Source organism: Cariama cristata, unplaced genomic scaffold (assembly GCF_000690535.1).
Source record: "Cariama cristata isolate BGI_N322 unplaced genomic scaffold, ASM69053v1 scaffold864, whole genome shotgun sequence".
In the NCBI taxonomy this organism is placed as follows: Eukaryota; Metazoa; Chordata; class Aves; order Cariamiformes; family Cariamidae; genus Cariama; species Cariama cristata.
The window spans coordinates 183,227-203,365 of NW_009613293.1; the positions used below are offsets into that span (position 1 = coordinate 183,227).

General features: G+C 44.3%; 1 protein-coding gene across 1 annotated transcript in view; it reads right to left on the bottom strand.

The window, feature by feature from the left end:
* Nucleotides 1-1,560: 1,560 nt before the first annotated feature.
* Nucleotides 1,561-20,139, bottom strand: part of C8A (complement component 8, alpha polypeptide) — a 19,007-nt gene continuing 428 nt past the window's right edge. Inside the window, exons 2-11 of the mRNA XM_009698950.1 lie at nt 18,205-18,301; nt 17,113-17,257; nt 15,803-15,947; nt 14,117-14,306; nt 12,424-12,624; nt 10,915-11,155; nt 6,760-6,888; nt 5,933-6,102; nt 3,575-3,797; nt 1,561-1,712 (exon numbers count right to left, since the gene is read on the bottom strand). Coding sequence (XP_009697252.1) covers nt 1,561-1,712; nt 3,575-3,797; nt 5,933-6,102; nt 6,760-6,888; nt 10,915-11,155; nt 12,424-12,624; nt 14,117-14,306; nt 15,803-15,947; nt 17,113-17,257; nt 18,205-18,301 — 1,693 coding nt within the window. The remainder of the gene's footprint in view (nt 1,713-3,574; nt 3,798-5,932; nt 6,103-6,759; nt 6,889-10,914; nt 11,156-12,423; nt 12,625-14,116; nt 14,307-15,802; nt 15,948-17,112; nt 17,258-18,204; nt 18,302-20,139) is intronic.

Consider the following 20,139-nt stretch of genomic DNA (forward strand, 5'->3'; position numbering starts at 1 on the left):
GTTTTCCCAACATAGAAGACATCAGATTCAAGCCCTTGGGAACAAATTCATCTCTGGGTAAATATCACCTTTACCTGGAAAAGTGAAGTTGGCAAAAAGGCCACAGCTTTGCCACTCATCGTAGGGATTTTTCGCAAAACATTTACATCTCGGGCTTGGAGACAACCTGGTTTGTCGTTTTCTTATACAAAACCAGCCTATGGTTTCATTTTCAAGCAAAAGAGAAATGGTGAAAAAATTGCCCTTTGGCAACCACGCACACAAAAGAAAATATGGGGCCCGTTCTTCAGGTAGCATAAATCAGCTGTGGCAAAGGAGCAGCCCTGATTTACATCGGCTAAGTGTCAGACTCTAAATCACCACTGACGCGCTGTTGAAAAACAAGCCTTTCCAAGAACCAGAGCTATAGCTGAGCGATTTCTTTCCCTAAAAAAACTCCTTTCTACTCCCTCTTTCCATTCAAATGTATATAGAAGTGCTCCTTTGTGCTTTGAGGTTTTGTTGCTGTTATTGTAGCTTTTCATACGCCCGATGCCTTCTCAGGGCCTTTTTTTTTTCTTCTTCTTTTCTTGTAACGAAAAGCCCAGTAAAATGAAGCGCCATTTGCCTTCCGTCCACCCCAGGTTTTTGTGGCAGTTCATTAAGAAGAGGGAGCTGCGGGCTCTCGCCGCGGTCTCTGGACACAGTTCAATACTGTGTGTATTCTTGTGCTGAGATTTACGTCTCACATTCAAAAAAGCCCCTTAAATCAAGCAGCCCGTTAGCATCTTCTCTGGCTCTGGGTGCCTGGGAGATAAAACGCCTGCATGCTAATAGTCAATTCATCACTGGTCTTAAAAAGGAATAGCCTTCGCTTGTGTGTGAACATCCTCTGCCAAACGGTTGTGTTCGAGCCACTCTATTTATTATTTTATTGAAGATTTTTCGTCAGTTTGGGTTCACATTTCGCAATGATACCTCGGCGTGTTTAGGCTTAAGCCTCCTCCCATGCAGAGCAGCATATGGCTTTGCTGCAAATGCAGCCCTGGCCAATATGCTGGACTTAAAAGTCTGACAGTGCCAACTTAGAAAAGTTTTGTTCTACATATGTCAATACCAACTGCATAAAAATGCAAGGATCGTGAGCTTTGAATGTGTTTTCCAAAGGCAAATATAAAAATGTCTGCGAGCCAAGCTTACTTATGTAAACACTTTCAGTAAATTTATTTTATGACACGTTATAGCCCCACGGTCACCCAGCAACGAAGCCCCCCGTATGGATTCTCCACCATCTCCTGTATTGCAGCTGTGCCGCTGTGAACTGGGAGGGGGGGGCTCCCATCACATCTCATGGTGCGAGGGCGAGGAGGCAGCCAGGCACGCGTTCAATCCACCGGAGCAATTGCTCGGGTTTTATACGGTGAATCCAGCACGTCTCCCTACGTATAGCAATGCAATACCAGACAATTATTTCTTCCCAAGGTAATTCCGTTGCAGGATTATGCCTGGAGTATTTATAGCATAGACTCCAAACTGCTGTTGACCATGTAGCTGTGGGGGGCGATGCCGTCCCGGGGGGTTTCAGCAGGTTTTGCTCTGCAGGTCCCTCCCGGCGCAGGGCTCCCCGCCGCGCTGCGGGGCCGGGTTGTTGCACTGCCGGCTGCGCCGCGCTGTGCCCGACTCGCAGGGAGCCCAGCGTGACCAGCAACTCCAGCGTCCATCCGTCTCACCATCTGTAAACACATTAAAAAAAAGGGGGATTAAAAAAAAAAAAAAAAAAAGGAGGGGAGGTGGAAAAAAAGCAGCACACGGACAGCGGTTGAGATCAAGGTGCTCTGAAGCCAGGGGAGATGAAGCAGCATCACCTTCTTTAGACACCAGGAACTGTTTCTTTTTCTTCTCTGCTCATTTGAAAGGCTGCGGCTTGGCTTTCCTTTCCCAAAGGACAGCTGACAGCGCTCTCTGCACTAACTTTCTCACCTTTGACCAAGGCAGAGGGACAAAAGTCTTCTAACATCATGGAAGTGTTTCGAAAAGTCTGCCCATCCCTTTGGAGATGGGTCATTTCAGGGCTTTTTTATTACAGTACAGACTGAGTTGTCAGGAGCGTTCGATAGTATGGATTATGGCGGTGCTCCTGAATGATGGGAGTGCTTGATGGCTGTCATTTACTGTCGTTTTTTATTTACTCAACTGGCCTTCATGCCTGGTTTGGGCACTTTATTAATCCAGACAGCACAAATGGATATGTGTGCTCTTACTTAGTGCTGAGTGGAAAGCTGAGTTTCCCATCTGCTGAAACATCATGCTTTAGAAAAACTGAGTTTGGTCTTAAATGAATTTTGGAACTAAAAATTTGAAACTAAAAATCACCCGTGAGTTGGAAGTGTGTCTATCCCCACTGTTGCTAAAAGCAGGGAGCACAGGGGCTGGCCAGTTCAGTGGGCTGCTTTGGGGCCAGGTCCTGAGCTTTCCAAGCTCCTCTCCTAAGGCAGGTTCCTTGGATTTGGAGACAACTCGGAGAACCTGAGATTTTTAAAGAAACCCACTTTGCAGTCACTGAAGCCATGCTTTTGAGTGCGGCTTCATAACGATCTGCCCAGCTCTGCTCTAACTCCTTATCTCATCACAGCTTTGATTTTCTAGTAGTGAGACCCTAGTTGTGAGCACATGGTTGAAGGCCTGGAGCTCTGCCCGGTGGAACTGCTCTGAAGATGGATTTTTCTGCCAGCTTCATGTGCTGAGATTTGGATTTTTTTGTCATCACAAATCAGGACAAAAATATCCAGAAAGAACTGTGATATTTTTTGAAATAAAAGAGCATGTTCCAAGGTTGGCTTTTTTTTTTGCCACCCATTTAATTTTTTAGGATAGTATATGAAGTGATAAAGAAAACATAAATAAAAGCCTGTCACTTTGGAAAAACATTTTTTTCTCTCCCCAAATAGATACTTCCCTCTAGTTCAAATGTTTCCCTATGGGAGGGGGAGGAATCTGGCAATGTGGCAATTTTTTACTAAAACAGCGTTGTTGGTGGCACATCTCTTGAGCATCACTTCCCAGTCGCTTAGCCTGACCCTTTCAGCCTCCCTTCCCTCCTGGCCTGTCGAGGTTTGTGTTCTCACCCTTGGAGCAGGCATCCTTAGCAGGATGCTGCAAGCGCTCCGGAGAATCCCCGTCCCGAGGATGTGACGTGCCAGTCGGTGAGGACCCAGTGAGGGTCTCATTTACAGTAACGAGCTGTGTCTGTAGAGCACCGCAGGCAGAGCCCACCCCTTGGTGGGCAATGTGGGCAGCTGGGCTTTGCCAGGGTGCTGCCACCACACCCCAGCTCAGCTCTGCAACGTGTCAGTAAGTCTCCAGCTATAAAACACATCCTCCTTTCCCCTGATGTATTTATAATAATCACCTGAGCTGCTAATTTCAGTCTCTTGCAGGGCTGCTGAGGATAGCGTAGCAACGGAAGCGATACAGAAGCGAAGGCTTGATTGATGCATGGATGCAAAGAGCTGTTGGTTAACCGAGGGGAGGGGAAAACCCTGTCCCTTTGCTGCCTTTCGGCCTCCCCTGCTGCGGGTACACCCCGGGGTCTTACCTCGGCGCTTAGTCTGCTCGCAGGCAGGGCCTTCGTAACCTGGTCGACACTGGCAGAAACACGTGTCTCCCACCAAAATGGGTTCACCGTTGTTCTGGCATGGTCCGCAGTGGCAGGCATTGAACTCCAACAAATAATCATCCAAAGCCCGTTTCAGGTTTTGCCGTTTGATTTCCATGTCGCCAAGGTTGCTTCTGCGGAGAATTTCGTAGATGGGCTGCAGCTGCGTAGGATGGAGATGAATAGCATGGAGACAATTTCAGCTGGGCATCAACTGAGATGCTACCACGCTGCAGTCAGAGAGCTGTGACATTGCTGGATAAACTCAGGGCTCAGAAAAAACTCATTTGTCTTTCTCGACAGCTCCATGTACATCATGCAAATGCGTTACCATGACTGACGGGCCCCAGTGAGAAACCATCGTTCCAAAACCTTCCTCGTCGTAGAGGTTTGTGCAGGATTGGCTTTTCTGGACATGCTTTGGCGTTTCAGTGTGGAGTCAAATGATAAATTAAAACACCCCAGTAAGCCCGTTTTTTGACTAATTTCTTAGTGCTGTCACAATCTCAGCAATTTTTGCATGCTTTTTGCCTTTTTTGAACCAAAATGCTTTGGTAAGAGCTTTGGACAGTGGGTATCAGCAAAACTTAAGGCCAGCCTACAACTAATGGTGACCAGATTGCAAACCATCCAGTAAATCCTGAGCGTGGAGAATTTTGCCTACTTACTTTTTACCCTTTGATGCAGCAAAATAATATTGTGTCATCTACAGCTTTAAGCATATAACATGCGCATAGTATTTTCAGTAGCAAAATCCAGTTCCTATATACTATTCGGCAAAAATAGTCCAGTTTGGGCGACTTATAATTAAAGTCGCCCAACTGAATAGTAATATTCAACTGAATATTAAAGCTAAAAATTCAGAGTTGGTCTGAGGACACAGATTTACATTTGTCCATCCATGCATCTGTGCGAACGCTGTGTGTCTTGGCTGGGAATCAGTGGAAACTGGGCCCAGAGAAGAGCTGGGCATTGTCTCATTGCACAAGGTGCAGTGAGAACGATTCGTGGGGAGGATCAACTGGGCTTTGGGAAGAGCTCTTAGACAAATTTGCACAAGCCTGTTTAACAAACGAGAGGGAACTGCAGATAAGAGCTGCCGAAGTGGACACGAGCGCTTATCGGCAGCTCCGGTTGCACAGTGAGTGCTGAGCTCCAGAGCAGCCAACACAGAGGTCAGCACATGGCTTACCGGAAAATTGCAATAAATTTTGCCCAGAATTGATGGGAACTCATGCAGAAAGGTGAATAACCTGCAGCTGGAACTGAAAGTGCTTCTATATTATCGGGGCTTTCTGCTGCTGAGGTGCTGCCCAGGAAGGTTTGCAGAGTCCTTCTTGCCTTATCAATAACACAGATAATTCCCAATTCCATTCTCCCTTCTCCCACCCTCTCTCAGAGCCAGGAGCGGGTGTGCTTTCAAATGAAGATGAGAGGGATGGAAGTGGCAGCGTGTCCCTGCCGTGACTGAGGTCCTTCCCCCCCACCCCACAGTTGCAGTCCCGGAGCAGACCAGCGATCGTAGCATCTCGGGGTAGATGCGGTACCCCTGACCAGCTCCTCTCGCCTCTGCGGTCTCTAGCTCTGGATTATTTGTTTGTAGGGTTGCTCTTCTCTCTCCTTTTCCATCCCCTCTGCTTGCATCCATCTCCACCCCATCTCTGAAGCCCTGTAGGATCCTTCAGTGATCTTTCCGTTTTATGGAGCATCCAATAAAACAAAAGGGAGGAGTAGAATTTGGCTGATTTTTATGGCTATGGACCCTCTTTTTGGAGCATGGAGAAAGACAGGCCTGACCTGACAAAGCATCCAGGAGCCCTCTGCTCTAAAAACTCCTGGAAGGACTCACAGCTATACCCACCAGGGTCTGCAAAGGCTCTGAGGCAGGTGAAAAGCAGGGGGGGGTCTATGCAGAGCCTTTGCTGGGGGCGGAGGGCAGACTCCTTCCCCAGCCCCCTGCGAGTCCCCTGCTTATACAGGAGGGCAGATAGCATCGGGGAGAATAATAGGGATAAATGCAACTGCGGAGAGCCATTCATCGGGAAGCTGTTTGGGAACACATCAAAAACTTAACTCGGCACTAATCCAGCATTAAGCTCCATGTCCATCTCCCTGCGGATGCAGTCGGTGGGATGTGTACTCCCCATTGTGAAATGAATAAGAGGTTACCAGTTCAGTGGCCCATTACATTTAATCTTGTTCTGCGATGGGATCACAATAAAAATACGAAATGATCTGCTCGACTACACTTTCATTCCTTATAGCGGCAGAGTTTCTTCAACTGCAGAAAAGCCTTACCTCAAAATCAATAACAGCAGGATTGTATTTTAATGACCTTCCCCAGTGACGATACATATTGCCATCCCAACTGTTTAAGAGCCCTCCGCTGTAACTGGTATCTCCACCTCTTATCCGGGGAATAATATCTTCCACAACTGCACTGTTGCTCTCAGCATCTGAAAAGTTGAATTACACCCATATTATTTAGTTACCCTTTCCCCACGTACACCAGAAACTGCTTAATGGAGGTGAGATCAATGGTGCAAGGGGCTATGAGCGAGCGGCAACTGATGCTGCCTCCTGCAATCGATGGGAGCTCGCGGGGCGAGCCCTGCCGCGTTAGCACAAGGTGGTCAGTGACAAGTTGAGCATCTCAGATGCTCTCAGCTGGTAAGACCTGAAGAGCCTGCACACCTCCAGCCTTGGTTCCTAGTTAGCAAGTGGGTAGTAGATCACTCTATAGCTGGTTAAGTGATTTACAAATCTGGGGCTTCCTAGCCTCTTTCAGTACTTTTTATAGTCAGTTTTGAGTTCTTTAATAGTTGCCATGTTGCACTTGTCATCCATGCCCTGTCTGTCATGGCTATAGGGACTGCCTCTATTTACATGCGTTTCTAATCCAGATATCGCTACCTTAATTCCTTCTCTTTTGAGAGCAATCACTAATCCTGGAGACTGGGACCCAAAGTCGCTTTGGTCCCAGAATTGGGCCTGAGCCATGGCTGGGGATGGCACCAGAGCTCCCTTCTTCGTACCCGTGTGTGACCCTACTTTAATCTCCATGCCCAAGTGACCGAAAGAAGTGATGCAAGATGCCTTAACAGACATCTGCCGTGCTATCATACCCGTTTTCAGAAATCCTTTCTTTGCACAGTCAGAGGATGACACAGATGCTTCCAAATGCAGTTTACTCTCGCTGACCGTAAGGCCAATGGACCGGACAATACAGGCGCTTATCTCTTCAGCGCTGATGTCTGCAAAACAGTAAGGAAACAGGTAAATCAGTGACCCATTCTGAATGGAAGAATGGTCATTTTTCTACTTGTTTTTGTTTTATCAATGAAGAAAATACACAGTTATTTACATGGCCTGGTTTTCAAAGTCAAGAGGTATTCCAGGCAGAGGACAGCTTTTAGTCTTGTGGTGGAAGAGCTAATATTTTATCGGAGTATATTGGGTCTATTGCGTAACAGCTGGATAGGGAAATGTCCCTACTGTAAAAATTGTTTCCTTAGAAAGTATTAGAAGAAAGTAAAAATCTTAACACAAAGCTTCGGGCGTGTATTTCCTTGTTTGGTCTATTTATTTAAAAATAAAACTTTTTTTTTACAGACTAACTCCTAACTAGGGTAAAGCTAGGAACAGCAGCCGAAATCAATAGATCCTCACTAATTTTCCTAAACTCAGGATTTGACCCAGGTATTAGTGGCTTAAGCAGCATCTTAAGTAGCAACTTGCAAAAGGTCTGTCTGCTGAGAGCTGCCGAAACCTTTCTGCCTGCTGCTGGGCTGCTGCTGGGCTGCTGCTGCCACCACCGCCACATACATCACGAAAATACGTAACTGGAGACCCATGAAGTGACTGCGGAGGGGAGAAGGGAACTAATGAGGCAGTTTCACCGAGGTAAGCAATGCGCATATTTCATACAGCCTGGTTTTATGTACATACTTCAGTGTACTGTAAATACAAGACCGTCTTCTTTAATAGTTAAAAAAATCCATTGATTTCAATAAATACGGGTATTGTAAGTAACAGGTAACTTTTATATTGCTCTTTTTGTCAAAGTGTTTTACAAAGCAGCCCGGCAATCAATACCACGATATTGAAAGGGAGGCACAGAGGTCAGCAGGATTTGTGCATCGTGGCTTAATGGTCCAAAGACTGAACCTCTGGCCGAGCCCCAGCCCAGAGCGCTGTCTGCTGAACTGCCTCACCCCAGCACCGGGGAGCAGTGTCTTGTCTTCTTGTGTTTAAAATACTGGTAAAATGCCCATAGGTCTGGTTTTGCTCCCTTCTGCACACCCTTCAGGAGAGGCTCGCTGGAGCCACACGGGGGGCATGGATCTGCTCGTTGGCTTGGTGGGTCCCAACCAGCGGAGGTGCTCAGCATCCTGAGAAAGGGGCTACAAGTCCTGGATTCAAACTGGTGAGAGCTGAAGCATGCTCAAGACTTCAGGGGGAATTACATCCCATTGCAAAACTGGGCTCTTGAGAAAGATTAAATGTGTAACACTCAATTACTTATACTAAACTGTTCAACAGTTGTAAACACAGTGGGTAAAGTTCATTCACCCAAAGCAACACGAGTGATTGCTTATCTTGGTGTTGGAGTGCCATAAAATTAAACTTGAGGAACACCCTGATTAATTGATTCGCCATGGCTCCCGTTGAGTAATTATGTTCAGCGAGGGTCTGTCGATACAATTCGCTATTGGTTGCGGCAAGATCGGGTCTTGATAAATGAAAAGTGGTTATCATTGCAGAAGGGTGGTCATAGAAAATATTGGCACTTGAGGGGGGAGCCCTGATGATAGTATTTCTATATGATATAATTTGCGATAGTTAAATGTGCTCGAGTGATGAGATTTACTGCTGCATTTTGAATTAATCAGAATATATGAAGACTTTCTAATTTACTCTGTGCGTAATGTTTCTTCCATAAATGTTCTTGTAATGTGTGAACACATTATACTGTTTTCTGCTAAATAATAGAACCATAACAATCTATTTTAAAAACAAGTAATGAAAAATATTGATGGCAGAGCAACAAGGGACCTCATTCTGACATACGTATTTATTTCACTCATGACCACATCCATACAAGCCCTTGCAGCCTGAAAGCTAGAAATGGGTCTGGCAGCAAAACTGTATTCCTAAGCCCTTTACTGATGAGTTGTGGTCTATTGCTGGGTACCTAAACCCAGAAGGTGACTTCATTTTCAAAATTCAGGTTTCCTGGATGCTTAAAGTCCAGCTCATGCCTATGCTTAGCTAGATGCTCAGCGACCACCCAAGCTGTCTCTCATTTAGGGAGGACTCAGCCTAGGGATGTGTTTCCTGGGCATGTGCTTTAGTCACTGGTCCATAAGAAAGCAATGTTTTCTCTTGTAGAGCGTTTAACACATAGCCTCATGGGCTAGGTGGGCTCTCAGGATGCAGTGGTTGATCTAAAGCAGGTGCCATGCTGCTCAGCCCTGTGGGGACTCAGCGGTACATCTCCAGGCATCTGCAGAGCTTCAGACTTGTCTTAGGAAGCTCTAATTTTAAGACTTGGGTGCTTATATCCTGATTCTGTCCATTCCTCAGGGAAGGTGGATAATCCTCTTGCAAACACAGCCTTCAAGCATGGCTGTGATCGCCATTAGAAAAATCAGGTTTTTTACTAAATGCTTTTAGACGGTGGCATATCAGCCACTGCAGGTGGGTCCTTCTGGATCTACATCGTGTGATGTAGAGCATGGCTGACTTGGTAAATGTGGACTTTCTAGCAGAGTCTGCTAGATGAAAATTACAGGAGCGTACTACATTAGAATGAAAATTACATTTCTACTGCGGCACATTTTTGTCTTTTGCTGAACTTCAACATCCTTCTTTCCTAAGATAAGGCATCTCATAGCAGTAAATCTCCTCCTTATATACACAGCAAGCGCAAGATAAAGCAAAATAATAGCTTCCCTCCACAAGCCCTTGATTCATTTTTTCTCTGAAATTGGCAGTCTGCTTCCTGAAGACTTGCTTGCCAAGATCTTGTTCACCTCTATATCACGCACTCTTCAAAATGAATAAATTATTTGAAGAGGCATCATGTTTCCAAACATTAGTAGTTCAGGAACTTGATAAAAATTCTCTCAATCAGTAATTTCTTGTGGAAAAATTGGCATGGTTAACACTCAGTATGGTGTGCGTAGTTATCCTAGTGCTGATGGTACCAAACCATTTCAGACCAGAGGCAGAATTTGGGGCAGAACCACAGGAATTAATGGAATTGATGGAATTACAGCAATTTGCACCTGTTGTCCAGTATCACAATTTTCTTTTGCATAAATGTCCAGCCTGGAGTTAGCAAGGCAGCGTTACCGTCAACAGAGTGGAGTGATGGTCCTTAGGGGAAGTGGTGTCTATTGCATTGTCGACACCTTTGCAAAAGTTGACAATCCGCTTAGTGTACTAAGTACCATATTATTGGCCTGCATCTAATGTTTTTGATTAGGTAAAATGTTATACTTTGGCTCACCAGTAATGACTATTCTTGCGCTCTAGACATCTGCAGTGGATATTTTATGTAACCGAGATTTAGAGGTATGGCTCTCCAGCCTCCTACACTCTAATTTGTTGAGAACTGGAGCTAACAGAGGTCTGTTAGTCTTCAGGTATGACACGAGCCAGAGTAAAGTGGCAGAGGTATTGCCAAGTGTAACGCGTTATTTCCATTTAATTGAAACCTTCACTATTAGGAGGCTAAAACCTGAGTGGGCTATCTTTCTTTACTCTGGATGAGTTTGCACTCCTTGAGCATTCATGAGAACGGCCAGAACAACGACTGTAAGAAATAAGAGAAGTTTAGAGAAGTCTAGCAAGTGACACTGAAAGAAAGAGAGAAAAAGATGCCCAGGTTCCTTCCTAAACTACCAAAATCTCACCCAGATCTTCTGAAATTGGATCAGGAAGCACATTATCTGACACTCTGTCCCCTGCTATGTGGCCAGTAGTGCATCCATCTTGTGAACAACATGCATGTGAACCCCTACCCCACCCTGACTGCATTTTGGGGCTTGTGACAAGTATGTGTCTATCATGTGATGGGACATGCCAGACAACTCAGCAAAGAGGTGCTGATGAGCACCCAGCCTCCCAGAGCCCGGGGAGATGGTGGCTGTGGGGAGCTGCCAGAGCCAGATGAATTACTCTGGTGGACTGGACCCACTCCATCATCACCAGATTGGAAACACACGGTTTAGAGCAGAAAGTTGTGAACAGAGAGTATCTTGTTGTTTTCTAACCTTTTCTTCTCATTTCTGCCTTGTTAGTGACAATGATGTACTCGAAGACGCCTCCCATAGTGCCAGATGTCATGAAATGGGTGCCGTAGTCGTTGATGAATTTGGCATACATGCCATAGTTGTAGGTGTTTGGAAGCTCCCGCAGGGAGAGCAGCACATCTTCATCCAAAACAATGTTGTCCCTTCTCATCTTGAAACGGGCTGTCTGCACCTTCGTCACACCTCTAATGAATCCAACCTCCTGCAGGAAAAGAAAAGAGGAGCTGCCACTCAACATTCATTTAAAAAAAAGCAAGGTAATTTCTAGTCTTTAGGTTTGCAGAGAAAAACCTGAATCTCTGACTGTCAGTGTATGTTGAGGGCATGAAAATGAGCCGGGGTTTAAATGAAATTGGTGATAATTCTTCTTTAGAGTGTCTCTTTCTTGTGTGCTGTGTGAGGTGGAGGGCAAAGCCAGGGGTTTGGATGCTATGGGGATTTTTTTATTGATGTACGAATACAATAAGAATTGGGCTCCACATGACTCCCCGCCATCCTCCATTTCTGCTATTTCTTTTTTTCTGGTTTCCCTTCCACATTGTTTATTCCCTTTTGCTTTTTTCACAGCCTCGACCAGTGATGCAGGAGAAGGGCTCAAGGCAAGCCCAGCCCAGCCCAGCAGTGGGGGGATACCCCAGCGAGGAGGGTGCTGACGGGGGGGAGAATTTCCTGGATATACCACCAGATCCACAACTCCTCTTCTCGATTCCTCCAATAATTGATCATTGTTTAGCTGCAAACATCATATGAGTCCGGACAAGGGCACAATAAATACTATAATGGTGCCCATTTCAAATAGCTTTTAAGGGCATTTTAACTCAGAACACCATCAAAGTAATTCTTCTTTATTGTTTTCTGTCAGCAGCCACAAGAGAAGTGGAGCCGGGGCACGGTAAATGTGGGAAATACCAGCAATCGTGCTATTAGATTGGGAAGAGGTCGTCACAGCTAGTCCATGATGTAAACCCACGGTGAGAAATACACCCTATTACCAGGTACTCTTTTTTTCAGCACAGTATTTTAACCTCCTGTAAAAAGTAGCGTGTTTCCCCATGGTAAGGCAGCTTGTATTAATTTGAACAAGATATATTTGCTACCAGAGATCATCCCCTGAGGACAACTGTTTTGATCAACATCTTGATATTTCCTTCTCCCTCATCATCACTTTAAGCATTTTTTTATTTATGTGCTTAATGTAGCCATGAAACAGGAATGGGTGAGATGACATGTGTTGTGGTACTTTGTAATTCAGTTTTATTCCCACTCCCTGTTTGCTCAAATGTAGTAAGAACAACAAACAGGATTACTAACGATCATATATTTGCAATTACATGAACAAATTAAGGTACAATTATTATGTGTTAAAAAATGCAATTGAAAGAATGAACTGACATAAGTTACAACCAGACCATGAGATGCACACATGACATGACTGGAACACATGCATCACTGATTTTTATTTTTACATACCTTTGCACTATATTGTGTGAAATTCTTCAGGGACCCTTTACCACCTGATAAAATGGTGCCCAGTTCTAACTGGAAAGCTGAACCTCCAGGCCCAATTCCAATGGTAAAGCTTCTTGTTCTGGATTTATCACTTTTAAGGGCATCAAGCAGATCCTTTGAATCATCGTAAAATTCTAAAGTGAATCCAGAATCAGCATGAGCCTAAAGTGAAAGGAGCAGACATTAATTTTTCAGGTACTTCCCTTCCTTTTTAATCTTTATTTCTTTAAGGAGCTGATGGTGCCTCTGTTGAAGCCTGTGATGCTCCTGAGAGCACTGACATTGACTTCAATGAATGTGGAATAAAGAATTAAGTCACGTGCCGTTTCATTTGGAAATACATGAGAAATGTGGATAAAGCCATGCATTTTGCTTCGTCCATCTCCAGGCAGGGGAAAGGTTTGTGTTTAGCCACTGGAAGCGGCACCATTACAGCCGGAGCTGGTAATGGTGCCTATTAAGCTAGCTTGACACTTCCCATTATAAAACCCTTCTTCCAGTTCCTTACAGCTCTGCCAAATCCTAACGATTTGGACTGATTTTTTTTCTCTCCAACCTGCTTCTGGATGAATTTGTTTAGGAAAAATTCAACAGTGGTGATCCAGCCACTTGTGATGGCAACACTAGAAAACATTGTTTTGCCTGTGTTTTAGAGAAGTGACCTTTTCCTTGACAGCTCTACTTTGCGGGCGTGTGGAATTGAGCAGCCTTGCTGAATCCGGGCTGTGCCATTTGCCATCGCTATAAAAAGCCAGCTAAATTACCAACACTGGAAAAAACCATCTCACATCATCCTGAGTGACTTCCTAGACCCCAGCATGTAGACGCTCCTGAGTCAAGATGAATATAGGGTATGCTGAAGTGTGTCCCTCACCACCTGACCATGGTGCAGATGCTAGCAGCAGATAAGGGGGAGAAGAAAACGTGATCTGTGTGGTAGGTCTGCCTGGGTTCACACTCAGGACTAAGGGGCACAGGGGACTCTGCCTGCTGGGAGGACATGAAAGCCACTTGCATTGAACCTGCGGCTGTAATATTCCCCTGGAATAATGTGTTTTCATTTGTTCATGTCAAAAAGCATAATAAATGTTTAACAGTGTGGCCAAAGCACCCACTTACGACATAGGAGACCCATGTTGAATCCTTGCTCTACTTAATTCAGTCTCCAACATCAGATGAGACCCCACAGGGTACAGGCTTGTGATACATGGTGATGGCTTTCAGGATCTCTGTCTCACTCAGAATTTAGATTTATGTGCCTTGTAACCATGCCATAGACTTAAAACACTTTAAAAAATTGAACCGGTAGCATTGTTCCCATTTTACACATGGCCAACTTCATCCCTAGAGAGGCAAGTGGCTTGTGCAAGCTCTACAGCTCATTAATAGCAGAATTTAGAGAAACCCCATTTCTCGTGCTTCTGACTGGGCCAGAGTAAGCAGTGGTGATGCCTGGGTGATAAAGCACGTTAGTTCCTTGACGTGTCATAAAACAGCATTTATATCATCAACTGTCTCTTGTCTTGGGGACAGATGGAGAAAGGTACCTTGAAAGACAACCTAAAGCTAATGATAAGATGTACCTGATATCTTTATAGGAAGTTTGGCTTTTAGCTGGAAAACATTGCTAAATTTAACCACCCGAGGTGCTTACTAGGAATTGGTATACGTGAAAGTTGTAAGGTTTGCGGAAATACTTCTCATCGTCTCCATAGTACAGATGTTCACATGCAGCATCGTACTTCAGCTCCCGCCACTCTCCGTTGTAGACATACTCACAGTGGCCTCCAAAAAAATTAGGATCATATACGTACTGGCTCTCTTCCTGTGTTAGGATATTGTATCTTGGAAAGAAGTAGCATTCAGAAAGTTATCCATAGCTCGCATTTTCTTTCCCCAACAGTCTCTGTCAGTGTTTCTGTTCTCCTGACACTACAAGTTATCTATCCTCAGGTCTCTGACTTTGAATTTGGATAGCACCTGAAATCTAAGGGTTGGATTTGTTATCTCCTTGCTATTTCCTTCCCAAAACTAACAGGAGACAAACAACCATTTTATTTCCGAGACATTGGTTTGGACTCATATTCTAGAAATGGAAAAAATCAGTTAAGTTGCCCAGTCCATCCCAGCAAGTACAGTTATGAAAGTCCCAAAGGCTGGAATTCCTCCAGGTTCCCCGTGAGCCTAATGCATCTCACTGTCACAAAATGTTTCCCGGCATTCCCTGTAATTGTTTTCTATCTTAATTTCATCTCCTTCCTTTTAATAATGGTCCCGTTTCTCAGGGGAGTTAGCACCCTCCCTAGACTTGCAGTCTGCTTGTGCTTTGCCAAGTCTCTCATCATTTTCTTACGCCTCTTTCTTCCTGCTCTCCAGCCATCACAGCAGCTGCCCTCTGAAATCCTGCCTCTTACTTAATATTCCCTCTAATTCCACGGCCCAAAATGAAAGCATTATTCAAACTAGACAGCAGCATTGCTCCTCACAACAGGGAATCATCTTTAAGACTAAGACAGTAAATGCTATTGCTTTTGTGTGTTCTGCGGGAGAAACACATCAGAGACCAGTATTAAATGGAGTGCTTGGTGAAAATTAATATACGTCTGGATAAACTTTTGATGGACTCTCCCAGGCCCTGGGCCAGAGTTCGAGATGATGGGAAAGTTATCTAATGGCTGACTGCATTCTCATACTGTAGGCCATGTTGTCCAAGTGAAACTAAACAGTATTTTTGTTAAAATACAGGATTTAAAACAAGAATGTCACAGCAGACAATTTGCCTTTAAACTCATTCTGGAGTCTTCCTTTCCGTGTATTACCTAACCAAAACTTGAAACTGAATACTGTAAAACTTTTTCATGGATGGGTGTATTTACCCTGCGTATACTCATGTGGAGCTCAGGCTCTCTGCCTTGAATCTGTGCTCTGAAGTCCTAAATCCTGGAGTTAAATCTTCTCCTGAAGGATGAATGCCACCAGGATGCTGCATCTCCAAAGTCTACTGTTTGTTTTAATATATTACTTTTATCAACTGGAGAAAGCTGTGAGATAACTGGGATTTATTTTTACAGGAGTATAAAAAGGACATCGCAAATACAGAGTGGCTGGGAAAGGCCAAGGTCAGATAGTAAATCCGGGACAGGATTTGAAATAAAGGCTGGGATGAACCCTCCTGCCTCCCTTATTGCTACCCATGGTCGTGTGGGACAGTAGCTCTCCGCTGGGTTTTGTGCAGCACCCTATCGACTCATGCAGCACCTCTATTAGTAAGGAAGAGCAATATAAAAAAACTTAATCCTGTTTCGGTTGTGAGAGTAGCAGCTATTGATTAATTACTCACCCTTGGGCTGCTTTTTCAGACCCTGGGATTGGGAACAGTTGTTCACAAGGGCTTTCAATATCTTCATCCTCACAGTTATCCTCATCAGACCCATCTCTGCAGTCTGGCTCTCCATTGCACACAAGATGCCGTTTAATACAGCGACCTAAAGTGCACAGGTACAAGGGATCGCTTATCCGCCCTTCAGAAAACCTTTTTGGCAGCTTGCACTGATTGTGCTGTTTCCCACCCATATCTTGGGGCCACAAGAAATCACACTGGGTGTTAAACGCAGCGCTCGTCCATTGGCACCTTACTTTTCCCAGTTCCTTGGGGGAAGGTTTCCCTTTGTAACCTGGAGCGAGCATAGCTCAGAGTCCAAGCTGGCTGCTCCCTTGGGCTCCCATGGGATGAGAATCAAGTTGAGGTCACCTGGCTGGCCTGATGTTATTATCTAAAATCACGCTCTTGGAAAGGAGCTACAGGAAGCAATAGCTTCTCTGCTTGGCTTAAGGAAGTCAACTCCGTCTGATTACAGTGCAATCTTGCCTCTTCCCGTTGCAGGAGGTATTTGAGAAGTTATTGCAATAATTATAGCTCAAGTATGGATGTTTGCAGGAAGGGCAACTTGAAAGTGCTTTTGTTTCTGGAAGTGAGGAGGAAACCTTGACATGACATTCATGGCAGGAGGGAACTGGTACTGCTGCACTTGCCTCGATGGAGCAATGATGACCTGCTCCAGCTGATGAGCTGGTCACAGAGCTGGCACGTAGTTCTGAATTTCAATAGAATTTTCATTAAGTGCTCAAGATGGGAGTTTGAGCCATTTGTGTAACAACAAAAATCTGTCAAGGCTAGTCAAACTTTCAGAGAACAGCCGTATTATATCCCAGTCCTCAGAGCTGGGGATGGCTAAAAATAAATAAATCACCCCAACAGATTGCTAGTTGGATTCATGATTGAACTATGTCTTTTGCAGGGGGAGAAAGTGGTGTGTTGTGGGAGCGTTGGTGCCCACGGAGGGGAGTGTGAGCGTGTAGCACAGCAGTTGGAGTAGAATATTTCTACTCTCTTTGTTCCACCGAAAAATTAACCTTTTCCATATCACACAGCCTTCTTTTTAACCAAATCTGAGTGTGACATGGATGCATTTCTGTACAAGTGGGGAAAGATGGGGAAATTTCCTGCTTTCTCCGGTCAACTGGCACCGGTTCACCATCCTGCTGCCTGCTTGGTAAAGCTCTGCCCGTGGCAGGGGACGGATACCACCCTAGGTCTGTCCACCCAGGACCAAAACCTCTTTGGCAGGAGTTTGTGTCTGGTTCACTCACCTGTTTCCTCGCACCGAAAGTCTTTCCCGCAGCCGGGGGGCCCGGTGCACGTCGTCTCGGCACGGCAAGCTTCCTCATCCCAGAGATGCCCTGCGCATCGCCGCCCTGCAAACTCTGCCGGCTGCACCAGCCTCCGGTACCGGTGCTGAACCACACACGAGAGAAAAACACCGCCAACACCTAACTTGTGTCACCCAGAGACATCACCTCCACAGGCTATAAAGCAATTTAAACTGTCACTTTTATCTATATTGTTATTTTTTTGTGTGGCCCAAAGACTTTGTACATGACAATTGGAGAACAAGAGTCAACAGCGAGGTGGGAGCTCAGGAAATTTGCTTGAAGTTCATACGAGCAAATTGAGTGAGGGCTGGAATAACTGTTTTTAAAAATCTCTTCCTTATTTTATACCTTGGAAATAATATGGAATTTTTCCAGTTACACATGCTTTGTCCTGGAATGTAACAGGCTCAGATGGACACAGACACTAATTACCACACTGATCCTGCAACATTTCTGATGGATTATTAATGAGAATTGCTGCTCTTTAAACTAGAAAGAAAAAAAAAAGAAAGAGAGAAGAGCTAAATCATTTACTGATTATAAGCACAGGAACAAAAAATGCAGGGATATAAACTCAGTAGAAAGCAAAATTATGTCAGGTATTTGAAAATAAATTCTTGAATTATGAAGACATATGTGAAATGATATAAAAAATTGAGAACAGGAGCTGATGAATGAAGGCTGCTTCTAATTTCTTTCATTGGAACATTTGCATTAAGAATCAGGGGATACTTAATTAAGTCTGAGATAGAAAAAGAAGAAAGTCTTGGGCAAATATTCTGGCCTGATTCTTCCACCATTTGCCTTGATTTTGCAATTTGCTGCTCTGCTGCCTTAAATGAATTTATTCCCCAGTTTACACCAGGGTAAGTAAGAGCCTCTCTAGTAGAGGAGCATCTCCATCATATTTGGATGAGTTTACTGGATGCTTCAGAATGATGAATATGTATAATATATATAATTAATGTGTGTACATCCTCATCACAGACACATCTGAAGATAAATGAATACATTACAGTGGAGTCTTACTTTTCTCTCTTGGCAAGGAAAGCAATCAGTCCATTCTGACCACTGGCTCAGCTGACAGTTGACAGGAGCCGGAGAATTAACATCTCTGCTGCTTCTTCTAAGGAGGGGAAGAGATAGCGGTCTAAGGTCTTTGAAGTTGTGTTTTACGGAGGGCTGGAGGCTACCAGGGAGAAAATGATCTCTGTGTGTGTGTTTTTCCACCAGGAACCTATTTTGTAGGCAATGGGAAGCATCCCTTAGCAGGGGTAGCTGTACTACCCGAGATGCCCCATCCAAGTATTTCACCATCAGAAGTGGTCAGGGGCAGCAGGTGCAGGACCTGAGAATTTTGTCTGGGGTTTCCCGCTCCCCCAAGACATCCTAGCCCTTTCCAATAAGTAGATTGCAATAAAATGTATGTACATCATATATATAAGACCAAACACACTGAGTAAACAGAAGGAATGTAGAGAGGAGACAGGTTTTAAAGAAAGTCTTTTTTTGGGGGGCTTTGTTCTCAGAAGGACATCACAAACTCCAGGAATAGTGATGTTTATCACCTTGGCCCTGCTCTGAAATCTATTGATTTCGCTTTTTTACACCATTGTGAATTCATGGTCAGTATTTTTCCAGACAAGTTTGAAATCAGGGTCTGATTCCCATTGGCTTTGTGGAGCGGTGGGAATGGCTGCACCAACAGTGCTGGGAAGGCAAGGTACAAAGCCACGTTCACTATGGGAATTTGTTGGTTGACTATTTCTAAAAGGAAGTACGTAAATTCTGAGAAGTGAAAAATAACCAAAGGAAGAGTATAAAAGCAGAAAACGGCAAGGGTCCTGTATCGCAATGGCCCTTGGATCAGACTCTCTGCACATACACTGAATGTCACTATACAACAGCGAGAAAATACTTCTCTTGCCCCCCAGCCTGGTTGTTATGAACTCTATTTCTGTCCTGACTCCTACAATCTTTATTTGGGTAATGCATTTCTTTGTCTTGAGGAGCAATCTGTGGCATGCTAACACAACTCTCTGTTTGCCATAGCCTTCAAAGCATTTTTGAGGGGTTATTCTGAGCCAAAACATTGTTGTTATTATTATTTTGGTGATTAACTAATGAGCAGTCTGTTTTACTTAAAAGACTGCAGTCCAAAGAGAAATATTGATAATTAGCAGAGGTACGGAGCACATTGGGGATTCATCAGAGGCTGTAGAAGAGAGCCTTACTAAATGAGAGCCGCAACAGCTCAGGAAGGGAGCCCGTGGGTGCAGATCAGGCTGTGGGATAAAACCCCACCGTGGCTCCAGGAAAACAACAGGAGCCTGCAGACAAACACGGAGCTGGAGGACACCCATGTATTGATGCCTTTTTTGCTCTGACAGGAGGATTTGTGGGCTGTGTCCTTCAGCACTTCACAAAGTACTTAATTGGCTCACCTTCGATTGGATTTTACATTTACCTCTTCATTATTCTGCCTTGTTTGATAAGTTCATCAAACATCAAAAATCTCGTCTTTGTTCATTTTCAAAAGGGATTATCGGAATAAGCCTTCATAATTAAGTGTATCACTACCACGTTTTTTTTCCTTTCCGCCTTCTTCTTGTCTCCATGTTCCAATTATCACTGATACCTTTTTTTGATCCTTCTAAATCATATTTGCCTTTAGAACAAACCTGAAATTAATGGCTGTAGAAAAAAAAAATGCAACTCCTTTCCTATCATGACACTATAGCTTTAGAAAAAAAAGTAACTTGTTTATTCTCTGCCTTCAAAGCCTAAGTGTCACTCATATAGGTTAATAATATTGTTCAGGGAAAAAAAAATGAGGTATGAGGATCCAGCTTGGATTGAAAATTGGGTTATTCCCATGCACTTCTTAACTTCACATTGTCAAAAGCAAAATAATTATAATGAAAAAGAATATGAAAAATATTCACTCATTAATCATCCTGTGTA